Source organism: Amphiura filiformis, chromosome 6 (assembly GCF_039555335.1).
Source record: "Amphiura filiformis chromosome 6, Afil_fr2py, whole genome shotgun sequence".
Taxonomy (NCBI): Eukaryota; Metazoa; Echinodermata; class Ophiuroidea; order Amphilepidida; family Amphiuridae; genus Amphiura; species Amphiura filiformis.
This window is the reverse complement of record NC_092633.1, coordinates 35,701,931-35,715,646: the sequence shown is the minus strand read 5'-3', so window position 1 is coordinate 35,715,646 and position 13,716 is coordinate 35,701,931. Positions and strand designations below refer to the sequence as shown.

General features: G+C 37.1%; 1 protein-coding gene across 1 annotated transcript; it reads left to right on the top strand.

Moving 5' to 3' along the window:
- Window positions 1–248: 248 nt before the first annotated feature.
- LOC140155342 (flavin-containing monooxygenase 5-like) lies at window positions 249–11,558 on the top strand. Its single transcript, XM_072178141.1, has 10 exons — window positions 249–494; window positions 3,453–3,622; window positions 4,452–4,616; window positions 5,611–5,737; window positions 6,529–6,699; window positions 7,407–7,497; window positions 7,878–8,045; window positions 8,583–8,768; window positions 8,961–9,094; window positions 10,169–11,558. The coding sequence occupies exons 1-10, from the start codon at window positions 301–303 to the stop codon at window positions 10,344–10,346; spliced, it is 1,584 nt and encodes a 527-aa protein (XP_072034242.1). The 5' UTR covers window positions 249–300; the 3' UTR covers window positions 10,347–11,558.
- The last annotated feature ends 2,158 nt before the right edge of the window (window positions 11,559–13,716 follow it).

Here is a 13,716-nt window from a genome sequence, read left to right as displayed (position 1 = left end):
ACTTATTTATATGTATGAAGTAAATATTTTGAAAAAAAAATTAATCTGACAAATCTCAGGGAGGGGACGAGAACCAAAACATTATTTTTTTTGGCCTAATATTTTTTTAAAGCATTTTTGGCCATTTTGGCTTGCCATATAAAATGCGAGGTTTCGTACATGCAGGATGTCAACCCTTTGTAAACAACGTATTAATGTTGACACAGATGGTCATGTGGGTGCTGATCAGCTGGATGTGTACATGTGTATCAGGAATAGGCCATCTAAAGAATTACATTTTAATAGGCCTATTGTAGGTCAATGAAAAAAACCATGGCTGAAAGACAAAGAAGTACAGATGTATGTGTTATAGGAGCAGGTATTTCTGGGCTTGCAACAGCAAAATGTCTCCGAGATGCTGGCTTTGATGTGGTGGTTTTAGAGCGAACTGGTGAAGTTGGAGGACTTTGGGTATTTCGTGAACACGGCTATGGGGTCATGAGATTTACACACATGTAAGCTTACATCATGATCATGTTGGGAACACGATCATGGCATCAGTAAAATGAATATTTAATTCTGGGACAGATTATTCGGACTGTATGTATTCCATGTATTCAGAAAGAGTGAAAGACTAGATCAGTATCAGTCCCGGCTATATTATAATTCTGTCGGTCGGACATCCGGGTATGAACCGGGCCGGCTCAGCCTCAGCTGACAATAGCACTGGAGTGAAAACAACAATCGCATTCACTGAACTCTCTAATGTATCACAAGCTATCACTCTATTGTACCAGGTTCGACTCCCTGCAAATAAAAATTGCGATAAGTTGTTTCATGGATTTCACTCTAAATTAATATGCATGAATTCTCTTGGTCGGCAGGGCTGTCAACTCTCACGCATTGGCCGTGAGTCTCACGCATTGGGTCACTTTCTCACGGTCTCACGCCAAGGTAGTACAGTACAATCTCACGCCTAGGTATTAAATCTCACGCAAAAAGCTGCAAAATGAGTAAAATCTCACGCATTGTCATGAATAATTTGTTGCTCCTACCCCCCGCTTTTCACATTCTCGAGCGCCATGGCTCAAATAATCATGGTACAAAATGAACATTGGAGTCGGCAAATCCCGGTACGCCTCTGTCTCACGCCAAGCAATTCCAAAAAGTTGACAGCCCTGTTGGTCGGGCTGATGTGTGCGCATGTTCAGTTCCCCTTTCTCGAGCTGGTTGCTATGCACGCGCTTGTGCAAAGGGGACAATGTTCCCGGATGTCCGACCGAGTGAATGGATGTGACATGGCCCGACCGAGAAGATAAATTAAATCGCCATACATATGTACATGTAGGACTATATTAATTAAAATTGTTGTTCATAAATATATTCTTATTTTATGATAACTTTTAAGCTTGTATTTTGTACAATTATAATGTCTTCATCTTTTGTACCTCATCATTGCTTAAGCTTTTTTAGCTAAATGGAACTTGATTGTTATACAAATGTATGAAATATGGTAGGCTATGTATGTTTTCTCACAAGAAGGCCCTCCTCAGTAGGCCCTATAATCTACGATTTTGATTTTGTTATTCGTTACTATATTGCCTATTCCGCAAAAACCAACTTATGCGGTGAGTTCGTTCGAATGAGACAGATTTGACCTAGAAAAAAGTTGACGTCATGAAATGAGATGTGCCTGGTCTGAGAGAAGGGACTGTAAACGCTCTCAATGCACAGAACATTATACTGTTGTAGTTCTCAGAAAAAAGTCTAATCAAGTGTTACAAATTTAATGGTTTTTAAACATATGGATAAAATCAGCCGCTTTTTTTTAATAAATATTAGTAAATTGTGATATTACAGTTCATGTACGGTATATCAAAACATCAAAATTATGAGAAATATTTGGACTAAAAAATAAAAAAAATATTTTGAGCTTAGAATTTGAGCGTGAGACTAGTAATTATTCAGGTATACTAGTATCAGTGATCAATAATACAAATAAACAATTTCAATGGTCTTTTGTGTGAACCTTCCTGATTTCTTGTGTACAAGGTCGCATACATGTATTTATAACACAAGACTGAATGTCAAAAGAGCTCATATCCAGGGCTCATGTGTATAACATGACAGGGCCAAATTTTTGTAAGGTCATTTCAGGGTCATCCAAGGTCACCCAGAGGTCATCTGAGGTCAAATTACTAAAAACTCGTATGGGCATGAAACTGGGTGGGTACAGTCAACATTTAGAGCCAAATTTTTGGAAGGTCATTTCAGGGTCATCCAAGGTCACCCAGGGTCATCTGAGGTCAAATTACTGAAAACTGTTGTATGGGCATGAAACTTGGTGGGTACAGTCAACATTTAGAGCCAATTTTTTGAAGGTCATTTTGTCACCCAGGGTCATCTGAGGTCAAATTACCGAAAACTGTTGTATGGGCATGAAACTTGGTGGGTACAGTCAACATTTAGAGCCAATTTTTTGGAAGGTCATTTTGGGATCATCCAGGGGTCAGATGAGGTCAAATTAAACTATCATAAAAAATAGGCATGAAACTTTGTGGGTACAGTCAACATTTTTGGAAGGTCATTTCAGGGTCTCCATGTGTTGTTGCATTTACTTAAAAGGAATCGCAAAAGCAGGCGAGACTTGTTTGTTTAGATATCAGACAAAATTTAAACAAAATGGCAAAAACAAGGAAATAGTACACTAAAAACTCAGAAAAAATTGGGAGACGACCCTTTTTTTGCCTATCAATTTTCAAAAAGAAGAAAGAGATAGGATGCATAGATATAGTTTTTCTGTGATAAATTAAGCTTCTAGTTTTGAGTTCCCAAGAGCGCTATAATTTGGGAAATGGTGCACACCGACATCGCCCGGTTAATAATTACATTATACAGCAGAGACACTGAAATGAATACCCGGGATCGATACATGTGAATGTGCTACATTGTATGCACAATTTGATATTCAGATGATAAATTTTTGGATACCGGGGTAGAAAATGATGAATATCTCCCGTAATTTATTTAGTCTAAAGAAGCCAGATTTGGTTCCTTGCACTTGAATATATGTGTTGAACGGATATGATAGTCGTTAGCTTGAGTCTTGAGAAAGAAGCTTGCATCTTGAACTCAAAAACTTACAAAAATTCTGATTTTATATGTGCCGAACTATAGCACAGCGTAGACTAGCTCCACTCGCTCGTGGAGGCAGTGTATGACCATTCACATCATCATGGTGTATACATGCTCACTCACACACAGAGAGGTCAATTACCCGGATGTCCCTCGGCTCATTATGCGTCTCAAAGGTCGGAACAAAATGGCCATGCGTGGCTGGATTCAACCTACCATGGCGATTTCTGCCATGAAGATGTCGGGGCGATGACACTGTGTGGTGCTAATTACTAGGTTGAATAAGGTTCACTGAAAAAGTCTGTTTTTGACCAATCTTTTTATTTGTTAATTTGCAGTAATGTATCAAAGCAGAACTACTGTTTCTCTGATTTCCCATTTCCTGATGATGTTCCGGATTTCCCGCATAACACAGACATGGCCAAATACATTGTTGACTACACTATGCAGAACAAGCTGAATGAAGTTATACGATTTGAAACACAGGCTCGGAAGCTGGAAAGGCAAGGTATGTGGAATATTGGTGAAGTCAATAATGAACTATTAGATAAGAAAGGTTATCTGTACATACTGTTGATGCAAATGCATATGCCATATGTAATGGAAAAGTGTCATACCTTCTGAGATTATGTGATTGGCTTTCTGTAGGTGTGAGACCAAAGGAGTCCACAATATAGATAAGTTGATAATACTCATTTGTTGAGAAATAATATTGCCCTTTATATTACACCAGACGGGAAGAGGAAACCCTGACAGCAGCGCACACTGTATGTAAGTACAGTGTGTCCAGCACCTCCTGGGAGATACTGAAGGGATGCTGCAGCCAAACAAAATAATTTCGCTTGCCCAAGATCGCAATATTTGGAGAAAGCTACGCAGCCGACTGATGATGATGAATGCTAAAACAAATGAAGTAGCATGCTTTTGCTGTTAAAAGAAACTGATGGTTCAGAAACCAGTTGTTCAGTCTTCAGTGATTAACTTCTTACATACATGTATAACAGCTCATTGAGCTAAACTGGAAGTGGGTTGCTGTGACCTTGCAGTTGGTGCAGTGCAAAAACAAAGATTTGGTGTTGTACACCAAGAAGGTACAAATAAAAAGTAAGCTGACTTGTTTAGAGTAACTTCAGGCTGGCAGGTGGTGAAATAGCACAGATTGAACTTGAGTGCTATGGCCTTAATTTAGCACAGATGGAGGGCTAAAAAGCTTTAAAAAATTAAGCAAAAGCAGATGCTTCCTCCTGCTTCTGCATCAGCTGTTTGTAATGGCTTGATGATGAAATTTGTAAAAATTTAATACGACAATTTGTTGTTTTATTTGTGTTTGTCAACAGGAGATGGATGGAAGATAACTACTGTCAGAGTAGAGGATGATGGGAAGGGTGGCTGTGTAGAAGTCGGGGATGAAGAAGTCATTCTTTCCAAATTTGTTGCCATAGCAAGTGGACATCATGCCAAACCAAGTTGGCCCAAATTCCCAGGGCAAGAATCTTTTAAAGGTATGTGTGTGAGGGAGGTTAAGATCAGGTGTACAGTGTATGCATACAAATCAAGGGCTTATGCAGCCAGCCGTGTAGGGAGTGTTTTACACACCTAAATTTGTAAATACACACCCAGTTTGTGCCCACATGGCCTATTGTACTTTTACACAAATCTTTAATTTACACACCCAGGTTTTTTAATTTACACACCCAAACCTTCAAATCCTACCTAAGACCTTGATACATATACATGTATATATGTGCTTGCAGTAAATGTGAACTTGCTTCTAACACTTCTTGAAAGTTTGAACACAACAAATCATGGACATTGGACATGCACTGGTAAGATATCCCCCCCCCCCAAAAAAACCCACCAAAGTCCACAATATGGAAGTCCTACATGTATAACAGCTTGCTGTAGACACTCTTGCTTTGCTTACCCAACCAGGGGTTCATTTCACTAAACTGTGCTGAAGCTTTGTAAGTCTGGAAATCATTTGTAACTTACGACAAGTCAAGTACGAACAGTACCCTTCATACTTGTAAGTAATAGAGTTTTACTACAGTGACCCTTCGTGAAGTTACGTTTAGTATTGGGTATTTGTAACTCAATTTACCAATGTGTATTATGTGTATGCATTGTGTTTGCACATATCCAAGCTGGGTAAATAGATGCAGCTGTGAATGATCCACAGTTCACTTGTGGATATGTAGTTTGTTATTCTAAATGTTCAGGATTTATAGCTAAAGATGATTTTTAAAATTAATTTTGTTAAAACCATTTCCTTATTGGGGACAATCAAACTTCTTCTCAGCCGGCTGCCAATAAAGGGTACTTTTGTTACATGTAGAAAGGGAGCAAACTGACACCTCTGGTACATTTCTAACAACCCTTTCCTAGAAATCCACATTCCTTTATCCTATTAGCTTGAAAGAAGTTGGATCTTCATGACATCAAGTTCTTTTTCAAATGATATCTTATTTTATATTTAATATTTATCTTCCTATATAGGAGAAATTATCCACAGTGTTGATTACAAGTGTGCTATCAGCAATGGTTTCGTTGGCAAGCGTGTGCTTATTGTTGGCATTGGTAACAGCGCTGTAGATGCTGCAGGGAATGCCATCACAGAAGGAAGGTAAGAAGATGTTTGTAGAGGGTCTGTTTACTGGGATGGAGGCATGGTGAGTATTTTATAAGTAAGCCAAATCAATGTCAGAAAACATTTGAATAATCACACCCCCCCCCCCCATCAGCATCATAAAGTAAAGGTGACAATAGCTTGGAACAACCAAGCAATATTTTATGTGAATCATAAAAATGCAATCGAATCGGCAAAATATTCATTGATTTTGGTCAGTTAGATTAGAATAATTGAAAAGTTGGTATAAATATATAGGAAACTCTTTGCACCATAACACTAACCCTAACCTTAACCCTAAACCCTAACCCTAATTTGAAAACTCAGGTTACAGATGGACTTCTCAGAGAGCAGTCAAGTTAGCTCGGTCGATAAGGCGTTTGACTATGGTGTGAGAGCTTGCGGATTCGAACCCTGGTGGTGGTTTAGTACGCTTGCTTGGAAAAATTGAGTAAGCTTGAAATTCCCTTGGACAATGACCTTACTGCTAATTGTCTTGTAACCCGTACAAAACTTGGGGAACTGATCCTGGTTGCAAAGTTCCACCAATTCAACAACTTTTCTCAATCCTATGCCATAGACTACATGTATACATATGTGAAATGGTCTGATCTACTTTTCATTTGGATGACTTTGGTCTGATTGGGTCCGATATTTCACATTATCCCTTATCATAAACATTGCAGGAAGCACACAATTTTGTACATCTTTCATTTTTCTCAAAGTAAGATCACTCAAATAGTAATTTCATTAATTTTAACCTGTGATATTGTTCCTCTATTTAATAGGTGCAAGGAAGTGCATCTGAGCACAAGATCCGGGGCATGGGTAGTTCCCAATTACATCTTTGGTTGCCCGGTTGACCACTATGCATGTCGATTATTCCTCTGGTTACCATGGAAGTTGGCTACTTTTATATTTGAAACAGTACTAGCTTTATTACAAGGACATCCCAGAAAGTAAGTATTTGTATTTTATTAAATTGAATTTAATTAAAGTGTGAGTTTCTCAAAATATTTTTTGCCAACCGAAGTTGTGAATTGTTGACCCAAATTTGTTTTGCCCAGTGTGCTCAAGAATCTAAAAAGACATAAACAGGCAGATTAGATTGGGGGCAACATGTACTTTGTTTCTTCACATGCACATACAGTTCACACATTGTCTATTGTTTACCAAAAAAATTTTCTCCAAGGCCAGCCATCTAAGATGTACTGACGGCCTGATTACCAACTAATAAAACGTTTGTAATTCATAATTTCAAATATACATGTTGTAGTCGGAATGCACACAATGCAGTTCTATAAAATTTCCCAGTTCTTTGAATACTATGCACACTGGAACATCATACTGAAGTCACTGCCTTTAGGAAGCCAAATGGACTATAAATAGGATATTCAGGTCCAGACAAATTGGAAAGCCATTCTACAAATGGATGCAGAATTTGAAATTGATGTGTTGTACATTCACTGTTCTGCAACTGTGTGGCCTGCTTCATTATACTCCGGTCCACATAAAAAAAACCAGAGGAGTATATTTTGTCATGCAAGGGCTCATCACAACATCAAACAAAAATTGTGAATAAAGTAGAGAAATTCTAATTGTTTAGGCTTGGAGTCATGAAATCAATACAAGATTATACATTTTCATTTTTTCTTACACTTTGAAGGTGGAATTTAAATCCAAAGATGCATGCTTTACAAACTCAACCAACTGTCAGCCCAACTCTAGTTCACCATATTCAACGTGGCAACCTGAAGGTAAGCTGTTTTTTAAATGCTCATGGAAAAAAAGAGAAACTTAGTTAAAATAATGTATGGTTCAAGCCAATTAGAACATTTCAAGCCATAATGTATGATTTTTTACAATTTTATTTTTTATTCTTTACCCAAAATGCAGAAATAACCAATTAACCAATTTCATATTATAAAATTGTACATAAATGGCTTTAAGAAAGGTTATCATACTGAATCATCTTTTTGGGCAACCTTATGAAAACTTGTATTTTTCAATATGTCAATATGGCAGAATCATGAATTTAAAAACAAACACAAAATATTTATTGCACAATAATGTCAACTTTTACAATATTACAAACTGCAGTGCATTTCTTTACATGTTTACACTTTATTTCCTACAGGTCCATCCAAATATATCTAAAATGGAAGGAAAATGTGTCCATTTCACCAATGGAGACTCTATAGAAGTGGATCATGTTATCTTCTGTACCGGCTATCATATAGACATCCCTTTCCTATCAGATGAAATCAAACAAACTGTTATGGACGAGTCTTCCAATAGTATCCAGGTGAGAGACTAGTATAATATGAAATAAGACTTACCACAAAAAGCCATTTACAACACTACCAAACTTGAGTTAAACCCACAGAATTAGAGAAAGAGAACCATGACACCCTATACATACAATTGCGCTGTCAGCTATGGGGAGAAAATTGGGGTATTCAGGTCCTGCCGACAGTGCTTGCGAAGATGAACAAAAACAACTCTGCGTCTCATCTGAAGCTTCTTGGTACTCGCGTGCAGGGTGCATTAAGAGCGTCCTTAAATGCGCCCATCATCCATGTCACACTTACACGACAACGAATGCCTCGAGCGCATTCCCAGGGAAACCAAATACCCCCAATTTTTGCTCCATGCCTGTATCAAGATGGCGGTCGAGTCCTGGTTCTCCTCTAATTCTGTGGTTGAACCAAAGAATAGTAATAAGATTTAATCAGTTTGCACACATGGTTACAGAGCAAGGTAGTGATGATACTAAATACAATTTCAAATGAGCAGATTAATAAAAATTATTATCTTATACTTTTTTTTATCCACTGAACAGCTTTACAAGAATGTCTTCAGCCCTGTTATTGGTCATACATTAGCATTCATTGGCTTCCTGCAACCAGCATCAGGTGGTATTCTTAGCATGGCAGAGACTCAAGCCAGGTGGTTTGCAGAGCTCTGTCGAGGTACCATAAGATTACCTAGCAAGCGCAGTATGGAGAATGATTTGAAGAGTGAACAGGTAATTTTAGATTTTTGGAATCATTTGTCTACACACCACATACCTACAGCTACAAATTTAAAGCTCTTATCTTATTTAGTTGGAATTCCGTAATGGCTTTCAAAAGCGGCATACACTTCTTGATGTCAGGTTAAGATTATTTTTGGAATTATCATGCTTCATTTTTTTGTTTGTGGTAAACCTTCGTTGCAGGAAATGGGCCGAAAGAGATACTTTGCCTCAGCTCGTCACACCATACAGAGGGATCCTATCATCTACAGTGATGAGGTCACAGCCATGTTTGGAGCAAAACCTCAATTTTGGAGGCATCCATCTCTTGCCTGGAGGTCAGTATAGTGTCTATAGCAGGATCAATATCATTGGGCTATTTCAGTTGAAATTCACACTCCTCCTGTGGAAGATTGTGGAAATATCTTCCACAGAGGGAGTATGTTTTTTAATGTAATTGGTCAGGGTTAATCATTTTGAAGCCCATACCCCCTGTATTATGACTTTACCTATATCGTCCACGACTGGAGTGAGTATTTCAAGTAGAAGTTAAACAACTGTCTATTCTATTTGAAACTCATACTCCCTCTGTGGGAGACTTTAGCTAAATCTTCCACAGGGGTAGTGTGGATTTTAAATGGAATGGCCCATTTACCAATGTTTGTCATTTAGCATGTGTCTTACAACCGTGACCAGGCTGTTTTCAATTGAGAGGATTTGAATACAATTATACTGTATGCTTAGTAGTGGTTAACAGGGTCAAGCTTTTTACGTTTGATTTTGGTGTGCCTAGATGGAGGGTTGACCTGTGTTTCAGTGAACATCTCAGTAGGAACAGGAATGAGCTGTTCCATTTAAAGTCCACACTACCCCTGTGGAAGATTCAGCTGAAGTCTTTCACAGAGGGAATATGAGTTTCGATTAGAATAGACAAATTCTATAACTTCCATTTGAAATACTCGCTCCATTTGTAGAAGATTATAGGTAAGCCATAATACAGGGGGAGTATGGGCTTCAAAATGATTAACACTGACCAATTACATTTGAAAAAACATACTCCCCATATTTCCAAAATCTTCCAAAGGGGTAGTGTGGATTTCAACTGGAATAGCCCAATATTTGTCTCCATGTCTTTTGTTGCTTGTAGAATGAGTTATGCAACCAACTATTATTCCGTTTTAGTTCCATAATTTGTAATAATAAAGTTTAACCTGTTTCAAGTCATACTTTCCTAAAATTCATGACCATTTAACATCTTGAAAAAGGTATTATACTAGGAATAAAACAAAATTAGATATAGAAATAGGGTATCTTGTTGCTACTCATAAAGATATTTTTAGGAATGAGTGCTTGGATCTGTATTTTCAATATCAAATGTCATTGTTATTTTTTATTCTATTGTGTTCTTTCAGGTTACTTGTAGGCAGCTGTGGTGCAGCTCAGTACCGACTTCAAGGCCCTGGTAAATGGTCCAAAGCTTACGAGACGGTGAAGAGTGTTCCAGTGACGGCTTTCACACATTATGGCACTCTTGCAGCTGTAATTGTCCTGGCATTCCTTATCTTATATGTACTGCGGATGTTTTTGTAGTCACAAGTTATGAGGGTCATTAAAAAGTTTGGCCTCATCTCACACATTTCAATTTCTGTAAGTGGTTGCTCTCCAATATTTTTCATGATTATAAACTGTGGGCATATCTTGTGAAGTAATCTTGTTTCAATATAATAAATATGAGGCTGAATCTGAATAATACCCGCTCTGTTTTGTTGTTTGTTGATGCACTAAAATCAAACCAAGATAGATTCAGTGCATTGGAAACAGAAAATTTGTACAGATTTGAAAAAAAGAAGACATATCGAGGGGTGCAGTTTTGGCCAAAATGGTATTTTGATACCAAAATAATCCTTACAACACTGGGCACCTTATGATTATATAGCCATAATCAAGCTATAGCCACAGAAACTGTAATCAGCAAAAATGTAAAGCCCTAAATGCAACACTATGCATGAAATGTGTAAGAGCTAGAAAGCCCAGCGTACCAAAATGCCTGAATCATTACATGGCATCTCTGTGAACCCCTTGATATATAGGCATCTGCCCTGATTTGTAGGTGTCACAATGTATAATCATGCAAAGCTGTAAGAAGGTACCATTTATTGAACATAAGTATAAGAGCCAAGGCAGATTTTGAATGACCCTCGTATCATCAGAGCTTGAATTCACAACCCTGGATTAAGCAGGTTTTGTTATTGCGTGGGACCATGTATTGTCCAAACTTTCATGATACCATAGAGTATGAAATATTGTATATTGTTAAAATTTATTGATTCAGCCATTTCTATAGGTCAGTTAAAAATTACTTCATGAAACAGATTTGAAGTCCTACCTAGTCAAACCTAACCCAAAGGCTGTTTTATTTTATATAAGTTACTATGTTTAACTGACCTAATTTGATAATGTAAGAAAGAAAACAATGCAAATATTGTTGCAAGTGTAATAATTTTTTATATGTTAAAGCTATTTTACTGAAAGTCACTGATTGGTGCACATGTTTTATTATGATATTTTTATTTGCTTTTAGCTTTGGTTAACAAAGAATCATCTTTGTTTTATGTAAGTGTACCAAAAACAAAACAAGATGCAAGCTTCAAATCATATATTTATGATGAAATCATGCAGCCACAAAGTACACAGTAATAGATTAAGGATATGTTGAACTCTGTATGATGCCCTGTGTAAGGATTCCTGAAATGAAAAATATAATTATGTGTGCTAAAATTGTTCCAAAACACAGCTTTTAAACTTAAATAATTGGCTAAAATTATTTGGTTTTTGTTACTGGTTGTTGTGTACTAGTCATGCATTATGCAACGCACAACCAGTGCAAGTGCTGCGCCCAACTTCATGCATGTCATTCTATATCAATACACAATGTTATGAGTCTTTCTTTTTTCTTTTGCCAATTATAAGTCAAACAAACTTTAAGATGGTTTATGACTTAGAAAAGAAATAGTACTGGAAACCTTCCGCCAGGTTTACTTGCCATGAATTAATGTGTGAGACACCCTCATCACAAAAATGTTTTAATAACATGTTTTGAAAGTATTAGTCTACAATGTCTCTGGAATCCTGATGATGAGGGAATTATATCAAAAATGTCAGGCTAGTTAAATTTTCAATTTTTGCTGAAAGTGAAAGTCAGTTTAGATTGTTTTGGATATTTAGCATGCAAAAATGTACATTCAAGCACTGTAAACTTGTGCTATACTCTATCCTATCCAATAGTCAACATTTGTGACATACAATGTAATCTTATCCAAATTTGAAAATGGAGTTATTATCATCAAGTTGCACCAAGGATTCTCGAGTACTAATATACTATAGGATAAGCCACTCGTTTGCGCAAATGAAGTCAGTCATTCAGCCTATGCGCCTTCATGCATGTGATGGCATAGTACCGGTACCCCTGTACGTGTAGGAGTGTATTACCTGTGGAAGAGATGATGCAATGTTTACGTCATCGTTTCCAAAAATATTAAATGGCGAAAAACGGCGAACATTTGGTCGAATCTTTCCATTACTATCATATCGTGAAAAACCAAATAGCTGAGGAGTTAGCTCAATATGCTAGGAAAATATTATAACCGATTACCCCATGACGAGACTGGCTAAATAAGCTGTATTTTTGCTGGACGCGATCCTAATCGTTGGTACTCGATGCGCAACATCTTGGAAAAATAGCTCAAAATAGACTTCCTCGACAGTCGTTCAAGATTGAGGAGATTTTAGCCTGACGATGTTAGACTTGATCAAGACGGAGTGTCGTTTGCACTGTATCGGTCTAAATGTGCACATTTCATACATAAAATTAGCTTGAAATTCAATAAAACAAGTAAAATATGGGTCTAATATTATCTCTACTAATATAAAATTTGATGAAAATGGTATTTCTTTCTTAAAACAAATAAACATACTTTCAAATTATGTTACAATCGTACCTGTACTTGCAGGTCTGAAACTAAGACTAATATACCACCTCGATGCCCTAGCAACTGTCAATCAAATACAGGATATGTCCTTTTGACCAGTAAAGCAGTAACGCGCATCATAGCCGTTCACAAGTACGTAAGTTTTAGGCTTACCACCTCGATGCATAGCAACCGGCATAGCAACCGTCACTCAAACTGTCGGCGAAGTGACTTCATTTTTTATACAGGGATTGAATACGAGTGTCACGGCCCTGGTTGCACTATATCCAAGCATGCTATATTGCTAAAATTCCTAATGCCTGTATACAAAGTTTTTCTTACATGTATCTTATTGTTTATTTGCTCTCTAAATCCCTTCAGCTATTCCATTTAATATCCACACTACACCTGTGGAAGATTTTGAAATATCTTCCACAGGGGAAGTATAATTTCAAATGGAATGAACACATTAGGCAGCTCAATTTGAATTTCATACACCTCTGAGAAAGATTCAACCTGAATCTTCCAGAGAGGGAGGGTGAGTTTAAATAGAGTTGCCTAATGTGTTTATTCCATTTGAAATTTTAATTCCCCCTGTGGAAGAAATGGAAGAGCCAATTGCTACCTGCAGGCTGTTTGCATCGGAGAGTGTCAAATTTTCTTTCTGAAATGATTAAAAAATGTGCAATATGTAATTTAGTATTATTACTTTGATTTTTTTTTAAAATAAATAAGTATTTCACATTAGTTTACTGACATGGTGCATTTGCAGGATTATGTAAGATTTGTGTTGCGACTTTGAACATACTCTTCTTTATGCTCTGCATGCTAGCCATATGCTTCAACATACAAAATTTTGAGATATTTTCTCAAAAAGTAAGAGCTATCTCAAGAACAACTGAACCAATACTAGGCTTGTTTGTACTCATTTTGATGCATTTTTCATGCCAATTCCAATTTTGATCATGAAAATATACAATTTTGAATTGATG